Source organism: Euwallacea fornicatus, chromosome 10, assembly GCF_040115645.1.
Source record: "Euwallacea fornicatus isolate EFF26 chromosome 10, ASM4011564v1, whole genome shotgun sequence".
Taxonomy (NCBI): domain Eukaryota; kingdom Metazoa; phylum Arthropoda; class Insecta; order Coleoptera; family Curculionidae; genus Euwallacea; species Euwallacea fornicatus.
The window spans coordinates 2166514-2193952 of record NC_089550.1 but is presented as its reverse complement, the minus strand read 5'-3'; the positions used below and the strand labels follow the sequence as shown (position 1 = coordinate 2193952).

The 27439-nt window shown below is 36.1% G+C and overlaps 1 protein-coding gene across 3 annotated transcripts; it reads right to left on the bottom strand.

Annotated features, from left to right (window-relative positions):
* Positions 1-121: 121 nt before the first annotated feature.
* Positions 122-26440, bottom strand: gem (gemini). Of its 3 annotated transcripts, XR_010732522.1 has the most exons (11): positions 25832-26440; positions 19408-19522; positions 17321-17571; positions 16771-16997; positions 16377-16589; positions 15807-16070; positions 15319-15386; positions 6557-6704; positions 5962-6161; positions 4904-5898; positions 122-3956 (listed from the first exon to the last, which is right to left on the bottom strand). XR_010732522.1 is itself a non-coding variant. In XM_066286825.1 (10 exons), exons 1-10 carry the CDS (start codon positions 26142-26144, stop codon positions 5607-5609), a joined length of 2091 nt encoding a protein of 696 aa, XP_066142922.1. In that variant the 5' UTR covers positions 26145-26440; the 3' UTR covers positions 122-5606. The 3 variants fall into 3 exon arrangements, 2 of the variants coding, with proteins under 2 accessions (XP_066142922.1, XP_066142923.1); XM_066286825.1 differs by having other exon boundaries at positions 122-5898; XM_066286826.1 differs by lacking the exon at positions 25832-26440 and adding an exon at positions 24913-24969 and having other exon boundaries at positions 122-5898.
* Between the last annotated feature and the right edge of the window lie 999 nt (positions 26441-27439).

Genomic DNA, 27439 nt, shown 5'->3' with positions numbered 1-27439 from the left:
GGGTCTAATTTTAAAATTTATAAAAATAGTTATAGCGTTATTATATGACCTTCGAATTTTTTTTAATGATAAACGAAAAGTAGTATACTTACCAGAGATAAGCCTTTATAACAAAAACTCATTTAATTAAAATTACAATATTATTTATTCAATTACTGCAAAAAATCGATTTTACAATATGCATAAAGAAACAATACACTATAACACATACCAACGACACTACCTTAATCTTGATTCATTTGGGTATGCTTACTGGAATGAGTACAATGAGAACAGAGGAGATAAACGAGCAAGTGTTAATTAAAGTGCCAGCTTTCTTAAAATATCTGTAAGAATGAGGAAGCACGATTGATAAGTTATTCCGTTTTTTTTTTTCACCTTTTCAAGATTAATCCCGTTGGTATTAACACTAAGTTTTATTCTACGATAGTTTAAAAAAAGGGCAGTGAGTTGATATTTGAATTTGATATTCTAAAATTCGTCATTATTTTGAGAGAAATTGTTGAATTTTAGAACGTAGTGGATATCCTTAATATTACATTTCAATGCATCTAACCGTGGATGTCCCAAACCAACATTTCCGAAATGACACAAAACACTGCCTGCATTAAAAAATACCAATTAAAGAAAATCTAAAGCCTACTCGTTCTTTTAAGGCTTACAATATAGCCAATTGAGCTTCCTGATTATAAGAAAAAGATGCATATCATGGTCTAAAAAAGCGAAACGAAAAAGGCAAAGCTCTCCACTTGTCCATGTTAGTGTGGCAGGCCTTTTGGCTCAGAAATGCAGCTTGACAGGTAACGTTCGAAAAGTCGAACATTATGCATTTTTTCATCTCATTGTGTTGACAATTATTATCGCTCTCTTCGATACGTCGGCTACGTGCCACACTGACACAGGCAAACGAGGACTTATGGATTTTTCGTTCTGGTTTATAGGTACTTAGGATGTTGCAGTTAAAATATCTCATAACAACAATTATTACTGTGCACAACCGGACTTTATACATGACAATAGACTAGTTGTTAAGTCAAAATTGATCAAAATATAATTTAAATTTTACTATTACTTAATGTCACAGAATAACCCACTGCTGTCATTGTAAATTGTTCGGAAACCCTATAGAAATGCATAGATGGGTCTTTTATGCGCTTTAGGGCTATTTACACCACTTAACAACCACCTGAGAAAAAGCTTAATAGTTCATATATCATTAAATCTGCTACAATTGCAACTCTCCATAATTAAGGAAATTTCGGTAGGCGCATAACCAATTTAGATCATCTTTGATGAAGTTAGGCGCTCACCGAAAATACCTCTTCTTATTTAATCGTTAACACAAATACGTATAATCTAGAGTTAACATAATATTATGCACTAAATCTTAAACAGTGAAAAAGAGAGTTTTACTACTTCTGAGTTCTTCATTTGTACTGAAAAAATGGCTACAGAAAAAAACGATTGCAATCTTAATTTTTTCTGCATTATCACACGTGGAAATGCTCGTCATATTTCGATCTAGAATCGGGGAATGCAGGATCAATGTATGCACGAAAACGGAATATGCATATAATTATTATACGACGAATAATGGGAAATATACATCATGTAGCTTACCTGTATAAAATGGGATTCAGTATACCAGTTGGTGAGCATGAAATGTAAAACTACTTTGGTTAATAATAATAATATAATTGTAATAATACGTACTTAGTAACTATACTTTATAGTAGCAAAGAACTACAAACACCTCTTTTTCTGTAGAGAAAAGGAAGTCTACAAATTTATCTTGTGTTGCCGTCACTATCACTCTTAAAGCAGGTAAACTAGATATTGCGACTCTATAACACAATTCCACTGTACAATTGAACGAAGCTATGAGTTTGATGATGACGATAAGACAAGTATCAAGTAAATAATGTATATATATCGGGAATGAAATAAGGCACATGATTAGCTCTGTGATGTGCAACTTCGCTCGAGACCTTATGACGTATATAGACTATGTCCAAGATAATGAGACGCTCTGTGAGAAGTATTTTTTATTCGTTTTTAAGATTTTTGAGTACACACTATATCAAAATAATATTTTGATAGTCAAATCTTTTTTTTCATAAGGATAATTGAGTACGTGCTTATCTTGGACACGCAATATATACGAATGCAGAATAGTGAAAATTTCGATGCTCATCAGGAACCAGAAAAATCTGGTTTTCAGGTGGATTATTGAGGAGCTTTACAATGAAACTTTTTCGTAATACGCTCGACCTGGTAACTTCTTTCGAATATTCCAATTGCCGCTATCGAAAACTTCACCATCCTGTATACTGACGACAGCAATAATTTAACATGAAGAAACTGTTTTTTTACCCAATGGCTTTAAAATCCAATGACTACAAAAGCACCCCAAGAGAGGTACTAAGATAATCACAGAACCATTAAATTAATGTACTGGGAATTGTACCTGGAAGATGAAAATTCGTTTCCATGGCTTAATGTATTGGTCCTCAAATAGTTAGCGAATTACACGTTTTCCCTAATACGGCAACGAGGCGCTGTCGTCTTGTCAAACCAACATGGCCGCCTTAGTTAAAAAGCTCACGAGCGCGACAAGGATGGCGCCATATTGACAGTTGTGACGAGCATTGGCCATGTTGCCAAATGTAAAATACAGTGCCGAAAATTTTGATTATCGTAAAAGCGACATAGATCCTCAAATTACGAATATTTTATTCACGATATTAGGAAATTTCCTTTCTTTTTATAAACACATGAAATTTCTAAAGCTTCGTTCCAACAGAGCAAGAAATCAGTTCCCGATCGTCAGAAATACGTACAAAAGGTGTATTAGACGTGTTTCTGACGGCCTGGAATAGGTTTATCCTGCAGTCCAGCCTGGAAGAGACCTAGTATTGGTTCTTTTCGAGTTTAATGCCCACGCAATTAATGAAACTGGGGTTATACAGTCAGTTACGCAAGTCTGCGTACACCTAGCGAACTCGTATTACTTCATAATTAGAATAATGATCCGAAAAATATTTTTAAATATATTGAAAGCCTCTCATGAATGATCATTGTTGGTAATTAAAAATTTGGGTTTCGATTAACAGGTTGGAAGAAGAAAAAAGCGAATATTAAAATTTCGATCTCGTAAAAGTGAATACACAGCAAAAGTTCCACGAAGGCTACAACATTTTTTTGAAATTTTTATTGCAAAAATATGCATAAATGATGTTTTTTCTATTGTAAAATTTTCAATAAAACACATCAAATCGAATTTTGAATCTCTAACATCATGGTGCGGAAAGAAAATGTAAAAGAAATTAGAGAACCAATAATTTCATTGCGGAACGAAGGAAAATCTTATGGTAACATAGCAAAAATTGTCAAGTTAGTTGGTTCTACAGTGCGCCCCCATTATAAAAAAATTTTAGTTTAACAAGTTCAACTAATAATGAATCCCGATCTGGACGCCCTAAATAAACAAGACCGCGCGATAATCGGACTATTGTTAGAAAAGTTGTATTAAGCCCGAAAATTAGTACTCCGAAATTAGCTGATGAAGTTCGTAGGGCAACTGGCAAACGTGTAAGTGCTGAACCTATAAGAAGAGTTCTGAGATCAAAGGAGTTTGATGAAAAAATTCCTAGGAAAAAGACCATGATCTATTAGCAAAATAGAAAAAAACGCTTCAAATTTACGAACAAGTATTTAAAAAAAGGCCTTGAATTTTGGAATTTAGTCTTGTTTACCGATGAAAGCAAGAACAATATTTTTGGTTCTGATGGTAAAGGAAAAATATGGCAAAAATCTAACGAAGAGCTAAAACCTGTGGAAACACGTTACCCACAATCAAGCATGGCGGAAGCAATATAATGGTATGGGGCTCAATGTCTGCGACTGGTGTGGGAAATTTAGTGTCCATTGCAGCTGTAATGGGTCATCGGAAGTATCTCCAAATTTTGCGTGATAATCTATTGACTTTAGTTAAACGTTTGGGATCAGGAAACCGATTAATATTTCAACAAGAGCACGATACCCAATGGTTTTTTTATAACGTGCCCGAGCAACTTCATTCTCCTCCATAATCGTCAGACATGAACCCTATCGAACATCTATGGGACGAATTACACGGAAGAGTGCGAAATTACAAAATTTCAGGAAAAGAATCGTTCAAAAGAGCATTACCTTCAGCCTGTGGTGAAACTACCTCAGATATTGCAAAAAATTTGGTTTCGTCCATGCCCAGAAAATTGCAAGCAGTTGTAGATGCAGAAGGTGGATCAACATAATATTAGTTTGTTTTTTTTATTGTATTTTTCTAAACATAATAAAATTTGTCTGCTGTATGTTTACTTTTGTGAGTTTGTCCTACACGTGAATCAGAATTCATAGAACCTTTGTCACGGTCCATATAGTTCCTGGGAAAATTTAGTGAAAACCAAAACACATTACACTTCCCGATGTAAATGTAATGCTACGTTGCCATATTTTTTTTCCAGATAAAACAATTATTGTACTAATACTGATACCGAGTAAATGAAATCGGAACCAACTCACGATCGACTACTCGATTAGGTTCTGTGGGAGATCATTTAACAAGCAGGGTCGATTTCTCGGTACCTCAATTATTGACGTCACATTACGTACACACGTGGTCCGTACAGGTGCTGTTTGTGACTTCCTCGGTAGGGAAACACCGTTCAAGCATCGGAAAAGAGATAGGCAAGTGTTCTCATCAGGGAGGAGGAATTCCTGAGACACCTTGGTTTGGATTTCAGCTTGGTCGTGAAGTCGGCATAGGATAGAGGTCTGCAGCTGGATCGGGGCCTTCGCAGCGACTGATTACATCCAGTCTGTGTAAGAGCGTCTATTGATATCCCGCCACTGTGCCCCACACGCTGTGGAACGATTATTGAACCAGATTTTCACAGAGGGACGATATGTTTCACCTAGAGCGATATAGGCAACAGTTGCAAGACTATCACAAGAGAAGGTGAGTTCTAGAGACAACAGCCAAGGAAAATTGCCCGGGGATTTACAGGAATGAAGCTCGGAAACACTTAACAATACGAGTTCGTTATTGAGTTTATTTTTGTCTTAAATGGTTTTATAAATCTATTAAAAATCGAGATGAGTTTATGTAGTGTGAGCATTAATATCGAAACGACTTGCAATTATTTATCCTTACTTGCATTTCCTACGCCTGTGACTTCCACGTGAAAACAAGGAACGATGTAACTAAAGGCGTCAAATTAATCTAAAATCTACTTACACAGCTAAAATCGTTAAATAGTGATTTCGTCGTGTTTTCGACTCCAGTACCTTTTATCCGCAAATATTTACGTTATTTGACGCCCTGGAGTTGCTCACGAGGCAAATTTGGTTCCGGTCACAATGACCTACAAAGGTGTGAACGATGAGCTACTGGTACGTGGCAAATAAACCCTGAGAAATAACGTAAAATCGTAAAATATTGCATAAATTCTTTACAAAAATTTTCTACGTGCGAAGCTTGAAGTCGCCAATTCGATAAATCAACAAAATTCGCAATTTTATGATGTGAGAACCAGACCAAACCAATTGGCCCGTTATAAACCACCTTACTGTTTAACCGTCCTTTTAAGCACAAAAATATTCATTCCATTCTCCTGCAAAACGCTCAGCGAAAACATGGTCTCCGACTCGACGTGTCTCAGAAAATCGTCGTTTAATTGCACGTGTATGGCCTGAGGCCCTTCCACGTAAACCGCTTTAACTTGTTCGACCCTCACCGACATCATCGAGCAGAGTTTTTGCAGAAGCTCCATGTGGCTGTGGCTGCTCAGGAACACTGCGTTGAATACCGATATGTTCTCTCTGCATATGTAGAGTTTGAGTTTCGGAGCTATTGCTCTGTGGTAAAAAAAAAAAACGATAGTTAAATACATTATCAGTCGATTTGCATTCTGTTGCAACCTTAAATGTAGAGCATTGTGCAAGCGGATTCCATCGGCCTGACCACAGATCTGCATCATGTCGTCCCTTGACATGCGAAGCATGTCCGAGCCTGAAAAGCGGTTGAAGACATCCAAGTATTTTTCAAAACGGTTGACTGTCAGCCAATGGACGGTTTCGTTCGGGTTGGAGAATTGGTTGAGGTGGTTGTTGTTAAATGACTGTAAGAAATGATTTCTATAAATATGTTTTGGTACATAAAATATTCGCGTTGTTCTTCTATTCAAATTGAGTTTTCAAACAAAGCAGTTCAGTAAGGCATATTTAAAGCCTTATGGAGATTTTGTATGGAGAGATTAATGCTCTTGGAAAAATATCGGTCTCGTTGATTACTGAATAAATTTAAAACAAATTTGTTATCTTATGAGATATTGAAAAAAAAACGGTATTATAACAGAAATCCGGACTTTTTTCTAGAAGCTTCGATCGAAATAAATATAGTGCTTTGAAACTTAGACATAATCCAGGTAATTTTAATTCAGAAACATTTTTTTCAAAAATCTCCATGTTCGTCTCTCCATCCGTCAATCTTCCCACTCCATGATGCTATACTTACTTCTGCCCCGATGCTATCATTGGTGGACTCATCCTTCTTATCAGGACTCTGAGGGCCATTGGTGCAGAAACCCTTCTGTGGTATCAGACCATGCTGGCTGAGGGAGTTATCCAGGTTCAATGCGGAACTTTTCACGAATTCCGGGCCACTGGAAAGAACATAGCACTTGTTTTCGAAGTCATCCAGGAAAATTTAAATAAACGCAAACGATTACTCTTAAGTGGATCTAATGAACATTAATGGTTTGTTGACATATTAAATGCATCGCTAAAACACATAGTATGTGTGATGACACATTCGTCTAGCTGCTAAATATTGTTTAGTTGAACTATTTTGTTCTTTGTAGATCACATGAATGTTATTAGAGAGTTGTAGTTGCGATTGTTGGGTTCATGGAAGTTACTTTATTAAGAGTTAATTTATTTGTTACTGTTAAGTTTAACTTTTAGATCATCTTCATAGCTAATAACGAGCTGATTGACATTCATAGTATTATGACAATTAATTTGTAAATTAAAATTGTCAGTGCTTCAATAATTCGGCCCTTAAAACGAATCTACTGGTCGAAAATTTTTTAAAATTTTCAGCAAATTTGTAGTCATTTAATGCAGACATGCAGGTTTGTACTGGAAATTTATTGCTGCACTAGCTGTTTATTTGCAGGATTGGTACCGCATCTCCTAAAGAAACTCAAATGAAACACGGACTATAGCTGCAACGAAGACATATGCAGTGTCTGACTCAATTACTTGAATCCAGAATTGCCAAAAAGTCTAAAATTCATGGCAGTTACCTGCAATTTAAGCAATTTATAAGTAACGTTTAGGGCTACAAAATCGTTCACTGACCTCGGCCTAAATTTCGATATTTAATGCGTTTTTGCTGTCGGTCTCGTGGCTTTCAACAACAAAAACTAACTTAGCAAAAACTCAAATAAGTGAGTTACTCAAAACGACGAGTTCCAATTTTTCCAGTAACAATTGGAACGATGATTTTGGCGTTTCATCGCAAATGATGGAGTACGAGCAGTTTCTTGCCATGAGAAAATCATTTCAGGCGAAAAGATACAAGCTATAAAGCGGTATTTTACTGACCTAGATAAGGTCATAAAGGGTTTCATCACTTTCATGCCTATCTTAACATTGAATACTCGAGGAAATATTACTTGTTTATTGTAGGAATTTAACGTACGAATTCGTTAACACGGTGATAGGTGGGACGTGTTTTCAGTGGTTCGAACCAGTTCGATCTGCCTGCTGCTTTTAAGTTTGTTTTGTTTAAAATACACAAACAATAAGTAGAAAGTAAGTTATCTAAATTTAGCCATATTTTTTGTGATACACTGGACGACGCGCGAAGTGGACGCCGGATATTGTTATGTGTCAAAGATGGTAACTCACATGTATATTGGAGAGGGGAATTACGCGAAAGGAGGGCAAATTCTGAAGCGTCGAGATAATTTAATAACACCCCTTAGGCGCCCTCTGGTAGAAACAAATATCTATAAAATTTAAAGACATTTTGACAGGATTACTCGTGATAAAATGACGAATTGGAGGTCGTGTGGGCAAAAATGCAAACAATAAAACGCCTGTATTGCTGTATGTTATAATTTGATGTTTTTCTTTTACGTTTTGCAGTACTTTCTTCAGTGATCAAAATTCGAAATTTCGGAAAGGGGCAAAAACTACACCTAAAAAATGCACCTGATTCTGATATTAAATTTAATATTAAACGCCATCTGTGAATCTAATTTGACAGTCGCTTTCTTCAGGGTGCGTGTGTGTTTCCCGGCACGTTTACTAGTTAAATACCAAATTGCGCTTTCCAAAATACAAATATGACTCTCACAGACAAATATGCAGATACAAAAAGCGACTAATTCTAACGCTAAATCGAACAAATTTCATTTGAAATTATGCTTTTTTGATACTCGGACCTTTCGGTTTGTTTACGTTTCACACCGCCTTCACCGTCGACCTCCATATGTGAATGGGACACCTGGTAGACGAAAGTGCAAACACAAAAAAATCGACAAATTCTGACATGAAATATCGTATCCGCCCTAGGGACTTCTCGTTTATACAAGTGACGATACTGATAGCGAACGTTGAAACTTCGGAACCAACGGAAATACCTACATATGGACCCTCCTAAGATGGTGCTTCACCACCGCCGATCCGCGCACCTTCACCGCCTCCTTAACAGAGGGTGCGCGCAGTCGCTTCAGCACAGCCTTGCCGCTATCCCGGCGAAGCGCAGGGTGCAGCCTCATGCTCACCCTACGACCAATCAGACGCGCATCGTGCGCCAAGCCCTCCACGTAGGTGTGAAAGAACTGCGCCTGGATAACAAAATTGTAGTCGGCGATGGTCATGGTATGTACCAGCAAGTAGAGACGATTCTCCATGATGAGGCCCGATTCAGATCAGAGCTATCGAGCTGCGACTATGACAGAAATAGATGTCGCAGGTGTCGCACCTTTTGGCCGCCCGCAAGGGAAAATTTATGTCATCTAACAAGCTGATCCTGGGGTGAGAATAATTGGTGAGCAAGTTGCGCTTCTTGTCGGACCATCGATCCATGCGGGAAACCGATGAAGGTTTGGAATTCGGGAAATACCATTCCAGGCTGCAGTCGCGAAAGTGTCGGGAAACTAACGGGATCACCATAAGGTCAATACGGTCAGAGCTTTTTATGTATCTAACGCACGATTCGCGACTACCGATAAATCATAGTTCACACAATACAAGTGTTACTGCGAAACCGGCACAACGGACTATTATAGCAAACTGCTGTGAATATAAAGGCGAATGCACGAAGTACACACGCAACAGGAGAGACCTGGATTGAAACGACTCGACTACTCGCAGTAATAAACGTTAGATTGGGCGAACCTTTCGGTTTGTATATTGAAGATGCAACCAGCTAAAACTGGTTAAGCCAGGATGGAGCGGTTTAGGTCGGCACACACTATCGACCCGTTCCTCGCAGCGACAGGCCGGAATACGGGCGCACGTAATTCATTACCGCAATTATTGCAATATAGCATACTTTCTTTGTTCCATGGGTTAAATTACCAACGATGTTGCGTGTGCCCTCGTACACGTTCGGCTATTTACTATTTTCCTTTAAATAACGTCGAACAAACGGCGGCCCGCAACGTCTCGAAGGGTTGGAACGAAAGCGAGAGAGCACGAGAAAAGGAGAAATAAAAACCCCCGGTCATTTAACGCAACCCTCCGTCGTTGCGGTGCAACGAAATCTTCCCTCGTGGTACCAGAGCGATTCGGTAATATTCGTGAAGATTGTAAACGGGGGAGCGGTGCTGTTTCCAAATGGCAATTTCAGAGAATGCCCTAAAAATGCGGGATGAGTCAATACTGCCCGTGGGCCCTTAGCTTTATCGCTGCGAGTAGCACCGTTCCGTGGTGTCTTTACTTTGTTCGATATTCGTTAACGAGAGGATTTTTTTCTTACGAAGGCAAGGAAACCCACTTAACAACGACACGGATCGAGCGAAGATCGCCTGACAAGCCACCGAAAAACGATGTAGGGCAGTTTAGACAAGTTCGGAATTTACGGGAAAAGTCACGTAATCGTGTACACTGTGTCCGAGATACACTTGACCAGCATGGGTATCTCCGTAAACGGCTGTAGATGGAGAGTTGATTAAGTTGAAGAAATATTGCAAGTTCCAGGGAGTAGGTAGGTTCACGGTTGAAACGAATCCGGTGGTGGCAAAACGCGGAAGGTACGCACGAAAATGTGCACACGATCAGAATTTTCCACACAGCATTATTTGGTTAGATGAGAATCAAATGATAAGAGTTTTCAGTGGAAGCAAAACGGATTGCTGCTTGTGGCAGAAGCTGTCGACAAGACTGCGCATTACCCATGTCGCTTTGGGATTAACCGTGAGCTAGAACATTTGACACTCGCATCATTGGTCCTTTCTTCATAACTATGCCCATGAGCTCCAGTAACTGGGTCTTTATAGTCTTTTTCGCCGCGCGATAATTTATCGATGAAAATTGCTTTTGTGAGTGTGTGTGAGTTTTTGATATTTTGCTTTTGCAGTTGTAAAACGTGCTAAAAATTTTTTTACGCAGGTCCGTACGACCCCCACCACTAGCTGTTTGGCTTACAAAACGGAATCTTATAAATAAATTTTCAAATCGACTATCGGGTGTGTACTAGACACAAACTGAAATCGACTTTCATGGCGATCATTCCATTTCAGCACTCTAGAAATTCGTTATTTTGGAATAATCGATCTCATGGATGGATCCGCTCAACACAATCAAGCACGTATCTTGTAAGGTTCAATAAGTCCGATATAGCAGAATGAAATAATTTTCATCGCGCTCGATTTGAATAAAACGTGATTTAACCGAGAAGCTGGCATTGAAGACTTATTTCTGCATATGCCTGACCCACGAAATTGACCTTCATTGAAAGAGTTTTTGATTCAATCTTGAGATCTAATGGATTTTTCCGTACTACCACAAGTAAGCAACCTCTCTCTATGTCTCCATCAAGCAACGGATACAATAAAGAAATCCCACTCAGAAGATCTATTTTTAGAAACGACAAGAATAATGTTCTATAATTTATAACAATTGTCACCAATTGCTCGAGTTCCAAAATTAGACACTAGACAATGTATGAAGTTTGATTAAATCAGAGCTCATATGATGCTAATACTGTAATAAACCGCTTTCACTGCATATAAATCAATTGAAAAACTGTTGCGTACGTTTATGCACATATGATTCTCATACAAAAATGTGTATACGCATGTTTAATCACTTTTACGAAAGAAAGAGCAAAAATCAATCCTCTATTAGAGTTGGGATGTGATAAGTCAATTTTTACTGACAACAGAATTTTTGTTACAATTTTTAGTGTAATAGAAAAACTTTGAAATCTGTGAAAAGAATCGTCTCCTGGCAATGACGTCAAAATGATTCATGTTAATAATATTTATAGTATAACCATCGATTTATAAACTGTTTTACGCCATTCTCCGCTGAATATCATGTAAAAACTCACTAGTTATTTACTTCTCAAATCCAAGCCTACGCCCTCCTATAGATCTTCGCCTTATTTTAAATTGATCCAGAATGCAGTATTACAATTTAAATTTCAGGTTTTATATTATGTTAGTTTATAACGTCCAATTTCACAACCAAATCTGCATCTAATATTACACATCATATAAAGGTCCGCTGTTCCTTCACATATACAACAAGGAACTCTCATGATCAAAACAGCTGATCTTTTGTACTAGGGTGGCATGTTCATGTGGGCAGCGCTGCTATTGTTGAAGTAATATGAACCGGTTAGTTATTAATAGTACTTGCAAGTCCCTCCGGTACCATCTGACACCGACCGGTTCTTGTAATCGACGGCGTGACCGTAGGAGGTTTATTTTTCATTAAACACAATATACCAAGCGAAGCAAAAATGTAACAATCAACAACGTAAAAACGGCCAAGCTGCGTCATAGACGTCCGTTAACTGTTTTTTCGAGAGGTGAATTTGTATCTGGCGGAGATTGCTGAATTGACAAAATTAGCCATAAGCGGGAAGATTGCATTGAAGAAGTGTAAGAAAAACGTTTCCTTAACGTTTTCATTATGATTTTATTCATAGTACATTCATTGCCTTTATAGATGTACCTATGTTCGAAGCCATGCATCAAAAAGAACTTATTAAATTTTGAAAAATGGAGAAAACTCTCTTTAATTATTACCCATGAATTTCGGTTCACCCAGTAGATCTATCATATAGAAGTTGTTTTGCTTACATATTATAAAAAAAATCTTAAAATTTCTGAAGATTTCCGAGATAAACTTGGCCAATCTGAATATGACGTTAACCTACGTTAATGATTGTATGATTGGTTTGCCCACGCGCATGCCCTATTTATTTACTATATTGTATACGTTTACATCGTTCAAAACCATTGGTACTCGCCGAGTGAAATTTGCTTATACATATGTTTTTTACTCGTTAATATGCAACTTGTCCGTGAACTTTCTAAATTCATGTTGATTATATTAAATGAAAAAGATGTGCTAAAGTTTAGATTTTACAATTACAAGACAAGCGTGAAAGCGAAAAACCTCTTCGGTTCGGACACGCAGTGAGATCCGCCAGGTGGATCGAAAGAATCATTAAGGCTAGGGTTATTTAATAGTTGGCAGAGGGAGTGCCCGATTAAGTGGCATCAGTTATGGTAAGGAATATTGAATCGACCTAATTTCAAGGGTGTTTTTTCCGCTGTGGGCCACGATAAAGCTGCCGAAAATGGGAGTCTGAAGTGTAAAGTTCTTTTAGAGATCTCCCTAAATCAGACAATGCAAAAGTTTCTAAAATCATTCACATCAAAGTATTTTTCTGTCGAGTTTGGATAGAAGAATCCAATAAAAACTGGTAATCCAAATTGATTTTTTCTGTAGGCGCATTTTTACTTTACTCATTTTTTCCATTCTCTATGGCGTCTATCTAGGAAAAGTTGAGTAGCCCCCCCTTACTCAAACATTTCGTACATGTTTCGTACACACAAACAACATCAATTTATACGGTGGCGCAGCTGAGAGTTACTACCACACAACTATTTATGTGAATTTTAAATTAAATTAATTTTAAGAAAATTATGTTTAAGTGATCTTTAGAGGTCAATATTGACCGATCGACGTGCGTTTTATTGGTATGTTGACGTGTTTGTTCTAAGACGCGATTGTAGTGCCACGAATGTTTCAGTCACATTGGTGAATGTGACATTGATATCCGATCAGAATAAATCTTAAAATAATGCACCCACCCGAAATGCAGCCATAATACAAGCATTTTGTTAGATTTCCTCCCTGTCCTTTATGGTAATAATGTCAACATTACTTGCGATCATCGGAAACAAAACATTGATAGAAAAGTTAACATTGGAAATTCACTATTTAACTTTTGTCGATTAACGATAACAAACGGTCAACTTTGTGTAAACACGTGCTTGTTTAGATCTTGATAAAGCTTACTAAACCATTATTTTAATACCTAATAGAGACATGCACGGTTGAGAGTGATTATTTCCAACTTCACCCAGATGAATCCCGTTGAAAGCGGTGCGAAACCAAATAGTTTGTGCGATTCCGCGTATTAGTTTATGATCCCAGGATATTGTAAATAATTGGATACGTGTAGTAACCATGGAATTCGGGCATGTATGAAAAGCATAGACACTAATTTTGTGGAATTTTCGGGGAAATTAATATTTAAACTAAAGGAAAACGGAACTACTATAGTATAACAATCATTAACGGTATAATAGTACATACTACTACCATATAGAGTGGGAAAAAAATTAGTTACATAGAACTGTTACGGATAGACAGAAAAGAAAATTGAGCACATACTGAATACTATATACTGCTTGTTGTTATACAGGGTATTTAAAAAAGACGCGGTAATATTTAAATAGGTGATTGTTGGACCCTGTAACTTGGAAATGTATTGTCTCCAAACTACAGGGTGTTAAATTTGTTTTTTAAATAATGGTTTTTCAAAAATAATTCAAATATCTTTTGACCGATTTTTTAAAAATTTGGCAGCGTTGTTTTTAGTAATAAGGAACTGATTTGGCCCTAACTAAATCAAATTATTAATTTTAGTTGCATCAAGGGGTCATATTAACCAAATTTATTGACAAAAGAATGTATGCCACTGACTTCAATTCAATTTTGATATTTTTTTGAGATGTAGCGACTAAAAATACAACTTTTATGCCTCTTGAGTTTTCATCGTATTTAATTTTGTTTACGAAATATGAAATAAAAACCATTTTATTGCATGTCCACTTATCATACAAAGATATTTTCAAAAAATTCAAGGGTTTAATCCCATATTGCCTAAGAATATTTTGTGCTAGGATCATTTTTAAAATTTTAAAAAATCAGTTAAAGAATGTCTGCATTATTTTTCAAAAACCGTTATTTAAAAAAAAATTACACCCTGTATGTTGGAAAAAATACATTTCCGGGCCTGTGTTTATAAGATTTTTTTTTCATTAAATGACCTGAGCAATCATCTCGTTAAATATTATCACGTCTTCTTTAAGCACCCTGTATACGCTCAATTTCATTTTGTATCTATAGTAATAATAAATTGCAACCAATAATAGAATAACTGTAAAGCAGATTTAGTCGCAAATTTCCACTTTACAATTTTATCACTTCGTATTTATTATACCTAATTTTGCGTAGCCGTTAAAAATTCCAAATATAAACTGTTTCTCGCAGAAAATAAACTTTACCTTGAATTTTTTGCTTATCACTACGCGTAAACGTTTTTAAGTATATTTCACATGAAGTAAACATCAGTGGAATATCGGACTCTAAACATCATCTAGTTTTTTTTTAATAGTTTGGACGGGTTTTTGTAATATATTTCAAATATTCTTAATAGGCATTTCACAGTAGACACGATACTGCAATTTTTGAAACCGAAAATAACGAAACTCACCGCAATTCGGCCACAGCAATTCCGCTTAGAAGCATATCAACTTCCGGGAATCAATATTTTTCATTTTTTTTTAGGTAATTTTTTTTTAACCAGCAGCTCTTAACATTTAATCTTTTTATCTTGTTTAAAAGTGGGATAACTCCTCAAACCTTATTTTTAAATAATACATGTATCAAAATGGTGGCATTGATTCCATTCCCAAATTAGACATTGATGAAAGTTTACACAAGAAAACTTACTTTTCAGTTGAGGAATAAGCTGAAAGAGTTGTAAGGGTTGGAGTTTGTAGAACTGCATCGTTGGCAATCTAAAATTAAAAGAAATTCTAAATGCACATTTTTTTTTGTTAGTAGAGGAAACTTTAAGGGCGCACCATTTTCATAAAACTATAAATTATCATATTAGTTGTTACAATATGAAACCTTAGAGAAAAGTGCGTACAGAACGTCTCTGTACGAGTGTGTAATTTTTAATTATTGGCTAAAGACCGTCATAAACTACTGATAAAGTTGGGCTATTGTAATAAGGAAAAATTCCAGAAAACGAAAGACGAAAGAAAATGTTAAAAAATGAAAAATTTGAAGTGAAATTCTTCATCTTAAGTTGTTTCCGACTTTTGGAGTAGTAGATTTTGATTTAATTTTAAGTTTGAAAAAGAATTACCGAAGGCCATTATATAGAAAAACAGTAGGTTTCTATTTTTTATAGTGAACCACCTTGTACTTACATCATTTAACACCGTGCAATCGTAGCTGGGTTGGTACTTCTCCTGCTCTGCCATTGGTCTCTTCATGATCTTCTCTCTGTCCTGCTTGTGCTTTCTATCGGCCCCCTTTAGCTTGAACACCTTGATCTGGCACGCCGCTGCATGAAGGCGTCTGGATGCTGTCATCACTTCGCCATTTTGATAGGTTTCTACCTGAATGCGGAACGGCACGCCTTTCTCTCCACCGTGTTTCTTTGGAGTGAACTCGGTACTTATACAGTTCACCTAGAACAAATTTGAAAGTAATCATTAATGGCAACAAACAAAGTTATTTCAATATATAGGAATCGAAGCTGAAAGTCACTAACAGCCAGGTTTTCAACTATAGGTTTGTGGTTTAAATTACATTTTAAAGCACCTCGAAAATTATCATTAAATTCTATTCAAAATGAAAACAATTTTATGGAATTTTTTTTAAGAACAATCAAGGCTCCAGGCGTAGGACGTCCTCAGAAAATATTCGTAAAAAATAAAATTTTCTAAACGAATTGCGGTTTTTTTCCATAGGCGTGCAATAGTAATGTTACATACCTTTATATAGATGCCAACTTCTTTGGTTGGGTCCCAAACAAAATTAGCAACATTTAAGGCAGTGCTAGGTTGGGTTATATCAAAGGCGCCGTACGATAAAGGGACATCAACCTCCAAAATACGATCTCCAGGCCTGGCTTTCTGCCATGCTTCCATTTGTTCCTTTTCCATGTACTGAAGACGCCGCTCGTGAAAGCAGATTCGAATCACCGTCTGAAATAATTAAACCGATAAAAAAAGCCATCATTAAAGCTACTCTATATATATATATATATATATATATTATATGATCTAATATCTATTCAAAGGTCGCAAATCATAGTTTGACATAAAATAGAACATTGGCAATGGATTTTGTCTAACTTCTTGTTTAACAAACTACCCTGAAACACACCTTTAATAATTTGCCCCTATACATGGACAAATCTCCCAGCTTCTTCAGTTTCACCTCGTAACTTTGCCCTTGGTTCAGATAGGTTAAGGTATCTTCGTTTTGTTTGGTGGCAATACTAGTGGCCGCTGCCAATACATACTGAAATCGGCAGTCTTCAATGAGACTGTAGTTTGTTGACGATACCGTATAATTGTCGTTGGAATGAGGAGATGTAGAGAGGTTGTTTCCTAAAAAAAAAAAAGATTTTAGAAAACTTGTAAAAGTAAGAAATGCTTAACGATGTTTTCTAGTTGGAAAATAGCTAGAAATGGCGAGTTTCCAACTTAAAATTTGAACCTTTGTCATTTCCCTTTTTTTCTGACAAACATTTCTCTATATGAATTGAACAGTTTATCTTGGAAATTTATAGCGAAATGCGCATTTTTCTTTCAATCTCGATAGATTTTCTTGGTAACCGTAATCTTTTCACATGAATATTCATTTCCCATTAGCACCTTTATTGCGTCAAACTACTTTTCAACTTTGAAATGTAACCGGACGCACTACTTACCATCAATAACAGTATGTAAATTGGCCAAACCGCTCTGACTCAATAGCTGATTAATCGTGTTGTTGAACATATTCTGGCTGTTTTCTTCCATGGTGCTGTTCACGTTGTTGACAGTCATAGATCCCTGTTGGGTGGACGTGGGGCTCTGTCGATTGTGTCGCACTTGCATTTGAGCCACCTCGTTCATTGTCGGCGATGGGGCTTCTTGTTTGAACACCGATGTTAGGTTGTTGATAGTTAACATTGATTCGCTTAAAGGAAAAAGATATTACTATACTGGTAGTTTCGAAAGTACAGCGCTATACTTTAACTACGTACTCAACATAAAAATATAATACTAGTTCTAAATAATGTATATTTCAAAAGGGCTTGTTTAAAGAGAGTTCATTGAATTGAAATTAATCGAATCACGCACTTCTCACTATTTTATTCAAAAATTTGAAAAATTAGCACAGATACAATTCAATATACGACATCAAAAATTATTTTTGGAATATATAGGGTAAGGCTCAAATTAGTCTTACATATATGGATCTTTTGAGATCTGTGAGAGCTAGAAAAATGGTTCAATAGAAAAAATTGAAAGGAATTTAATAGCCTATTACTGCAATATTGATAATTTTTTTTAGGACATCCTGAATATTAATTCGCAAAAAGAAAACTAGTAGCAACTGCATTACTAAGGAGTGATATGGCAGTGGCATGCAAAAAAGCGCACCATTGTTGACCCCATCACGCAAATGGAAGTGGAAAAGACGATAATTCGAAGAGTAGGACCTTGCCGATGGAGCAAAAGTCCAAAAGGCTTCTTTGGTTGTGATGAAAGGCTGGCATCAGGGGGTTAAGCTGTTGCTTGAACTCAAAAATGCCGGCATCTAAAGTAAAAACGCCACCAAGAAGGTTCCATACCTTCACCTTGCTCTAGGATAACAAATTTTATGTTGTTATGACTATTTAGAAATGTGGTGACGTAGAAGGGATTAATAATCAACGGTGAAGCTGCCGTTACATACAGAGGAACAGCTTAACATAGGTTTTCAAGTTACGTTCCTTTTCATTTTTAGGCATTTTTCGCTATAACGTTTTGCTTCCGCATGCGTTTGTAGTTACAGATAAAATATGGCAAATTCGGGCACTCGAATCAGTACCGGTAATACAATCGAGAAGATCTGTCTGAATTAAATATGAAACATATAAAGCAAGAATAGCTGAAAAAGTGGCCGAGTGCGTATTGACGCAGATCAGTGAAATATCGAAAATTTCTGGACGATTTTTAAGAATTTGACCTAAACTGGACAAGTGTTTTTTTAATCGCGAAATCCAGTATTAAAGCGATCCAATATCTCGGAAACTGAAGGAGGCAGCAACCGCGAGTTTCTCAAAAGGAGGTACCTCAAAAGACACTTTTAAGGTATCAAAAATCGAAGCTCGAAAAATGGCATAAAATCAAAATATTTCGCAAATTTTAAAAACATTTATAAATTTTCGAGGTATTATTTGCGATTGCAATAACCGATTTTTTTGACTCGAAACACATTTTTTAAGTTGAAAAAGCCTTAGAAATGCAGTATGAGGTACCTCCAAATCGGGAAATTAAGTATCAAAGTGAGCTCGTATCTCGCAAACTTTAAGATATATCACAACTCCATTTAAGTATAAGTTTGTAATTTTTAGCGTTTCCGCATAAATTAGCGTAATAAACATGAAACAATCACATTACAAAATGGAAATTTGGAGGCAAAGTAGTAGGTTTCTTGTATTAACCTTCTCGTCAGTCGTCTGTTTTTTTATTCTATAACTACATTTCGGTCTATACACATATTGCTATTATTAACCTTTATTTGCTAAATATTCTATATACGTTCTTTCAACCCATCCATCAAGACGACAGATTATGAGCCTCATTAAAATCATATAGATAAAATAATTCAGAATAATTACCAAAACAATTAAAACACGTGGTCCCCTTGAAAATCACATTATTTTAGCCCGCTTACAAATGACAACAACAATAACCTTGATACTACTTTTCAACCTATATGAACCGTGATCAATGGTAATTTTTTCATGAATGACTAGAAATTTACCTCGCATAAGTACCACCTGCAGTGTTCAGTTCGGTCTCCAAAGTTAGAGAATTGTCAATCTCCTGGTGGATGTCCGAATAATCTTCGACTTCCCACTGAGGCATCCTGGTAGAACCTAGAAAAGGGCAATTTTCAGTCAAATCAACGACGAAGATAAAATAACATGGTTTTTGGCAGGGTCTTTATAGAGCAGAATGCGCTCAACTTTGACCGTTCTAATGGAGGTCTTTATTATTTCGACCTTATTCATTTAAAAAGAGCGGCTTAAATAAAGTCACGAGACATGCTGATGTCACAACAATAGTGTCTAATCTGCACCATAATCGTTTCATTTATGCCAGAGTTTGAATTAATGTCACATACCGAAATTCAGATAATATAGCTGTTCCACAAACATTGCTGCATGAGAACTTGTACGTTTAAGCAACACGTTAGTCTAAGTTGATACTATTAATAACTGTTTTAAAAATCTAATCAATTATTATAGAACACAAATATGACATTCTTCAAACAAGTTTCTTAAAACAGGTTCAACAGTAGGGTAATTGTGTAGTTAAAACATTCTATGCAGTGAATCATGATGGACTAAGTTATGATTTTTTTTTTGGAAGTCAATCCCTGGTTGGTCCAATAATTACTCAATTCCGCCAATTAGTGTTGAATTTTTTATTACACATCAACGCGATGGTACAACAAAACATTTTGTAAGCGAAACATACAGTTATCTTTAAGAGGTGTCAATTGAGGTTAACTCGTAGCATTGAGGATGCTGCCAGCTCGTGTTTCATTAATTAATTGTGAGCCTGAAAATGGGTTTATGTCGTTAAAGACAGTCTGGAAGACGTCCATGGGCAACTAGCTAAGGATTTTTCGTAATTTTTCAGAATTTGTGGAAATGATGAATTATTTGTTATAAAAAAAGAAGAAACTGGACACGACCTTCATTAAAAATAATAATTGTCTTTTTGTTCTTTGCCAATTCTCGTCCACTGTTAAACAAAAATATTATTTGCAAGGTTTCATGAACTCAGACTTTTTATTGAAGAACTCTTGTGTTGATAGAGATTTGTCTCCTTCCTCACTTGTATGTTGCGTATATACGATAATCTTGATGGAGTCTAGCACGATCTGCACCTTCAAGCAGAGCTTTAAGTACTTCTTCAGAAAAAAGAACTTTACTTCTTTGTGTTTTCAACTTTTTTCCGAAAACTTATGGCATACAGGTCACTCTAAATATAGAGACATTTCTGTGCAAAATTATGGGGAAATGCACCCTTCATTCATCTCAGCACACTTTGTTCTAATCCGTACTTTGGCCTATTTTTGAAATGGCTACAAATGTCTTGAAAGACGAAATCAATATTTTCACTTCCCTTTTACACGACATACAATATTTTCCTGTAATCTTTTATATCAGCGATGACTTGTTCCTTTCTTCTCTTCATGAAGAGTTGCTCTTCAAATTATTGGTGATTAAGATCACACTTTTTCGGATCCTTTCTTCTACTTCACAACGTTACAGCATATCTCCATATAGATGAATTGTGGTAGGATTCAGTTTTGTTATTTCAAGACTGAGTCACGAAATAAGTGACTCAATCGACATATACAGGGTGATAACACTTTCAAAAAAATTAACAATTTGATTTTTGTAATTTAAAAACTTTTAAAGTGGCTGAACTCAATTTTTTATTACGTCTATAATTTTTATAGTACCTGTGATCTGTAATTAATCGTCACAACTCAAATGCAACTAGGGCAAGGACAATCATTCACAAAAATCTAGTTTATGACGAAACGATAACAGGTACAAATACAAGTCACGTGCCCAGTATTTCTTTAAACTAAAAAAAATCAATTCCAAGAACTTAATGTTCTATTGAGTACCAGAGAAACGTTGAAGGCGGTAAAAGGGGATTTACCTCCGCAAAACAATTTGACTCTGGAGGTGTTCACGATAACTTAAACAAGTCAATCTTGGTACAGCATAACGTATGAGCAATGAGGAATGCGCTATCAAGAAAAACCAAATTAAAATTAAAAAATGTATCATTCTGCATCTCGATAATGATATGTTTTGGACATTTTTATCATGTATTATTTAATGATTAAATTATTGCGCACCAACTTCAGAACACCTTGTATTAACTAAAAATTACTTCTTACGAAAATAACAAATATTTATATTAGTTTAAATTGTTCCCAAGTATGTGAAAATGCGCATTGCAAGGCTAATTCCATAAACGTAAAATAATGTTAAAGTAATTTAAGCAATACAGACAAATGCCAATGTAGTACTAACCAAAGTGAGGTATTGCTAAGTCATGTAGTTACCGAATTAACATAAATATCTGTCCACTGTTGCGATCTATTGCCGGCAATGGGAGCAATAAATGTACATGGAGTTGCAGTAATTGCACTTTCTAGTAAAAAAAAAACAAAACATATATAGACATAATAATATCGAACAAAAGTTAACGATTCAGCTCAAAAGAAGGCAGAAATTGAACAGATTATTCATAACTCTTCAAACATCTCTCTAATGGTAGACAAGGCGGTATAAGGCTTAAGAGTCTTAAGGCTCTCGAGGCTCCTCAAAGATTTTGAAACACCTACATATTATTAGAGAATATTTTGAAACATATTCACGTATCATAAACTCATTCTCGAGAAAACTCTCGATTTATTTTGCAGAACTTTTCAATGTTCTTAATCATCTTCATTACGAATTGCATTGCCAGAACATCTAGTCCCCATTTTTAAATAAAGCTCAATCTGTTTTGAAATATTTACTTGTTTGCGGTGATTCACCAATTCATGAAGAACATTACAATATTGACAATTTAATATACGAAGACTGTTACTGGAATTACTGCATATTCGGAGTAATCCGGAATTACACACATCTAGGAATTCGAGAATAAATGGAAAGACTTTCTGAGTAATCCGGAGTGGCGTCAACATCTTGACATACGTTAGAACATTAAAATGATTTATTAAGAAAACTAAAAGCTGGGACATGAACTGGAGCCCTAAGTTGAATACATTCGAAAATTGGCCAAACCTTAGAATAACAAACGATTTAATCATAGTTAATTAAGTGAAGCGCATAGTAAATTAATTACTAGACTAGTACTGGCCTTGTAGAAAATTAGAGCTGTCGGTGGAACGTGTGGAAACACGCGGAGTGAAATAAGAAACAGAGAATTCCATGGGAAAAATTTAATTTTCTTCTACAAATATCTTTGTTTTTTGAAAAGGGGCAAAATCATGAAATTTTAAGTAGAAGACACAAAATATTTCAAAACTCGCTTTTGCGTTTCAAAGTCCGAAATTCGTTTTAACTTTCAAATTACATATACACGATTTTTTAAATTTAATTTTAAACAGGAACAGCGTCCACTAATCCTTATGTCGACATACTCTAGACACGTGCGTATATCATAACAAAAAGATTAAATATAAAGAACCGATAAGAACCAAAAATTCGGTACCAGTTTTTTCTAATTATAGCATTTTGACTTACATAAAACGTGATTCCAAGGAGGAACCATATTCCAAAAATAGCTTTCTTTCCTCAGCCTCCAGTTAACAGTTACTAGCGCTAATGAGAAATGTAAAAACCTATAATTGTTCTTATTCTTTGAGATATCAAACTCGCATGGATATTGTTTGATGTAAAATTTAACACTACGCAAAAATATTAGATTAACAGTTTTAGATAATATATGAAAAATAAAATTTATTTTGACTAATTAACTTTAAAAGGATCATCGTCATATTTACCTGATGCACGATCGCTGAACATTTTCGAAGAATTCAAGTGAAAAAAATACTATAAAAACACTTTAAAACAATACGATACTTTTATAACCTATTTTAAGGGGACATTAAGGCCAAATTCATGCTATAGCTTTAGATCCGTGATAATTTTTTTTGCCTAACAACAAGATATATGAAAAATAGATATAACTCAAAATATTTGAATTTCGCCATTGCGGTCTTGGCAGTACTCCTTATCTTACTTTCACAGTAGTCTTAGATTGGTACTTTTGTTAATTTTCAATCTGATTGGCTATTAAGGGTCACTCGGTCCGAGTCTGGCTCAAATTCGAGTGAGTTGGTATTTTATGGATTTAATCACAATTCATATCATCGATCGATCAAGGTTGTGGGTACTTAGAAAGAGTGTTTTTCGTTCATTTTTAGTGCATTAAGATGAATATTGTACAAGGTGTCCAAGTTTTGAAAACGGCCGTTAATGCCCCGATATTGATCATTTTAAGAATGCTAAAATATTGCTGAGAAATAAGTGTTTAACACTTAACCCGCGTCTCGTACGTTCCCGTTTTTTTTGGCAAATAGAAAAAAAAACTTACAGCTTCTAAGTCCCAAAAAGTTATTGTTGTATCAAGGTTTTTGAACTGTTACATGCTGAAATGGGCCTCGCATTTGCCTGTATTTTAAGTATTTTTTTGGTAATAAAAATCCTTAGAACTCTTTATTTCATATCCCGCCATTTGTGCAAGTATTGAAATTTAAGTTTCAGTGTGCACGATCAGCTCCCTAGCATACCTCTGTTTTCTATTAAACCGGGCAAAGGGGCCTCAATAATTTCTCCTTTACGAGATCTCGGTCTTCGTTGAGGAAACTGCTCCAGTTTCTATTTCTTCATTTTAAGGTGTCCGTTTTAAAATATAAGAAATCGCTTCTAGAAGTCTGCTGAAATGGTCTTTCTTTCACCTTTTATGTTTTTGCTTTAATTCGGAGAACGCAAGCAAGCTCAGTTTTTATTTTTTATTCAGCTACTTTTGAAGTTCAATTTGGAGATAAAAGAAGCGGCTTCTGCATTCTCGCATCCTTCGACGTTCTCGGTAAAAACTCATTTTGCTTTGCAAAGAATCTGTGAATTTTGTGAAATCTTTGATATAAGCAATTTAAGGTGCCAGTTTTAATTTAATTTATTTCTCCTATGGTGTAGCTTCTAAGTTCATTCGCTCCTTAGACAAGTCTAAAACAGTCTCCAGTTTCTTCTTAAGTGTGGAGTTACTATTTCACTTGAGATCTCCAGTTCGGTGGTGCTGTTTTGAATTATCTTTCTCATGTATGATAACTATGAAATCATTTAATGCAATTCAAACAGTCGCGATATTTTCATTATAACGAACTATAGTCAGATTCTTGGACGTGAAGCAGAAAGTTCACAGTGAACGACGTCAAGATTACGTTTCTTTATTAACTTTGCGAGTGTCGGGATTGAACGATTGTGATGTCATTCACTAAGAAAGTTTTGTTGGAAAAATCAATTTAAATCGAAATGAAAGTGTTGAATGGGTATATTCAGTAATGCCCAACAGAATATCTCGATTCTATCTCTCTCCACATTCTGGATTGCTTACAAAAATAGACACATCGTATGGTTCTAAGGATAGAGACAACAAGTGCAAACAGATAACAAAACAGAGAAAGACCAGGTATTCTACAATTATAGACAATACAACATACTTCTGCAAAGGGCCTCCCAGTGACCCATCTTTCTGGCAAATGGCTATGATACACAACGGACGTCAGCACATGTCTCGTGAAACTAGATAAACTACAGTAATAACACGCAGTCGCTATAAACAAAGTAAATTTGTTAATATTTTGATAACTTGAATATGTTGTATCACAGCAGATAAATGCATGAACTTAGTGATAAGGCGACACTTCAATAGTATAAATATAGCAAAATTTGAAACCAGACAGTATAGGTATGTGGCTAAATTTGGGACTTGATTAACGAATTAAGTCAGATGGGTACTTGTAAGGCCGGATGTGGGTACTTCTCCATGTCAAGGAAGGTCACAACCTCCATTCAAAACTCAAAAATTAGGATATTGTGTTAGTGATATATATATTATTTGACGTTTCGATTTATTTCGAGTTCGAGGGCAAAGTTGCTGCAAGTAACCATTGTTTATTTTAGCTCCAATTTATCAATATGCTACTAAACGTCTTTAAGAAAATATCATTCGTGGATGATCACGGGGGAGGATTTAAAGGAACCTCGCAGCAGTCAATGTAGTATTTGACAACAGATAAGAGATGAATTTATCCAAGACATGCCTCTGATATTCTATGGTTTACTTAAGTTTTTTTTTAACGATCACGCTGTATCAGGAAACTAACTATAAACTAGTAGCAATTGATCTCAAAAATGAATGGAGATGGCTGCAGAATACCCACAGAAAAGGGTGTTTCATTTGGCGTTTGGAAGTTGGCGCAACTCTACTACCGCATCCGTTGAAATTTGTTAATTTAAGAAATGGTGAAATTCAGACCACATCATTGATCAATTTGGCAATTTTCATGGAGAAGTTACCATGGATTAATTAAACGGAACTCAAGTGATTTTTGATTTGCATTGATAAATAGGATTTACCTTTCTCACTCTGCGTCGCCTTCTTCACACTCTCCGTCTTTTCGTCGAAGGCCAAAGGGTCCTTCGTCATTCTGAAACCACTCTGATGCTGTTTCGTCCGTTGCTGCTCTTCGCGCGGCTCCGGCGATATCTTCCGTTTCTTATGCACAACTTTTCCTCCTTCGTGTTCATCGATTTTCAAAGGATTCCATCCGAAATACTCATCCCCATTATCCATGACTATGCTATTCGACAGAGTCCAGGAGTCCTTGGAGCTCGATGAAGACGTTTCGATCAACAACGTGTCGGAGCTCGCATAGAGTTTATACTCCATAATATATTAGGGAAAAACGCTTTTTTTTTTTCGAAGGCTAGCTAAGCGAAGTGGGCTTATACGGTAAATGGGAGAAACGAAAATACGATCAAGGGCAATATCGAGCCCTCAGGAAAACTCTATATAGTCCAAGATGGCGGCGAAACCCTTCGTTCTTTAGAACATAACAAAGAAGGAATTGTACAATTTCTTGATGCCGGTGGTTTCGCGCTGGCGTCGATTCTGTAGGAAGCTGTTGTCGATGTTTAGCATTTTAGTTTGCAAAAAGGCAGAGTCAATATCCATTTATTAGGAACGGGATGAAAATTCAGTCTTAACCCTCTCGGTACAGGGATAAAGTATAGTCAGGCAACCCCAAGGGTTCGAGGGTTTTTGACAAACGTAAGCCGTCTTGGCGAAAAACTACCAGAAAGTGGACTTAAGACGAGAGAGGCATCAACTGAGGCTACAACGTTGGTAAATGGACACAGATACAAATCAGTTTGGACTGTGGGCCGGCCTAACGATACGCGGCACCAAGAACGACTAAACGACAAGGCTTAAGCTCTGCCTCCTCTCTCACACAGGACGAATTGCTTAAATTAATCTTAATTCGGACAATTGAATAAGTAAGGTATTTGTTCAATTGTAGATGTTTCTACGACTGGTGAAAACCACGCAATATACGTTGCCAATGGATATAATGCAAGAAGATATGACCTTCTTTTTAGGCAAAGAGAATACCGCGATGCAGAACTGGATGACTTAGTGACTAGAAGCAGACACTATCAGAACCTGAAACTACAAAACATATTGTTAATTCAATATATTATATCAAAATGGTAAATATAGGGTCCGCCACTAAGACGTGGACGCAAAGTTGCCTCTAAACGCAAAAAGGTATCAAAATGTATTTTTGGTGCCCAACAAATTTTAACATATACATGCCGCCCCGTATATGCACTTCATACAAAGTGATGGTAGTGACAACATTTCGCTTTCGTCAGATATTAATCTCCGAAAATTTTTAATTGTTTAAACCACCATATCTCTTAGACTAATAGTCTAAACCCATATATGCTTATATTTCCTTGCATCTCTCAAAAAGAGCTCAATTTAAATATCTAAAAACATATGGGTGCCTCATTTAAAAAATACAACTTTATGTGGCCACCTTGTGCACACCTAAGGATTTTAATCCAAAATCATTTTAAAACGTGTCTACAGTTAGCATCTATCGATTACCAAAACTTCATTTTAATACCTTTTAGCATTTAAGTTTCGTCAATAAGCTAACGGCGGACCCTGTAATTTGT

What these genes read in the sequence shown, in the direction of transcription:
- gem (XM_066286825.1), bottom strand. Translation starts at nt 26,144, where the DNA reads ATGGAGTATAAACTCTATGCGAGCTCCGACACGTTGTTGATCGAAACG. An exon ending in GCAGGTGGTACTTATGCGAG is followed by an intron (nt 17,572 to 19,407) that starts GTAAATTTCTAG and finishes TTTTCCTTTAAG; the next exon opens with CGAATCAATGTTAACTATCA. An exon ending in AAGTTGGCATCTATATAAAG is followed by an intron (nt 16,071 to 16,376) that starts GTATGTAACATT and finishes AATTTGTTCTAG; the next exon opens with GTGAACTGTATAAGTACCGA.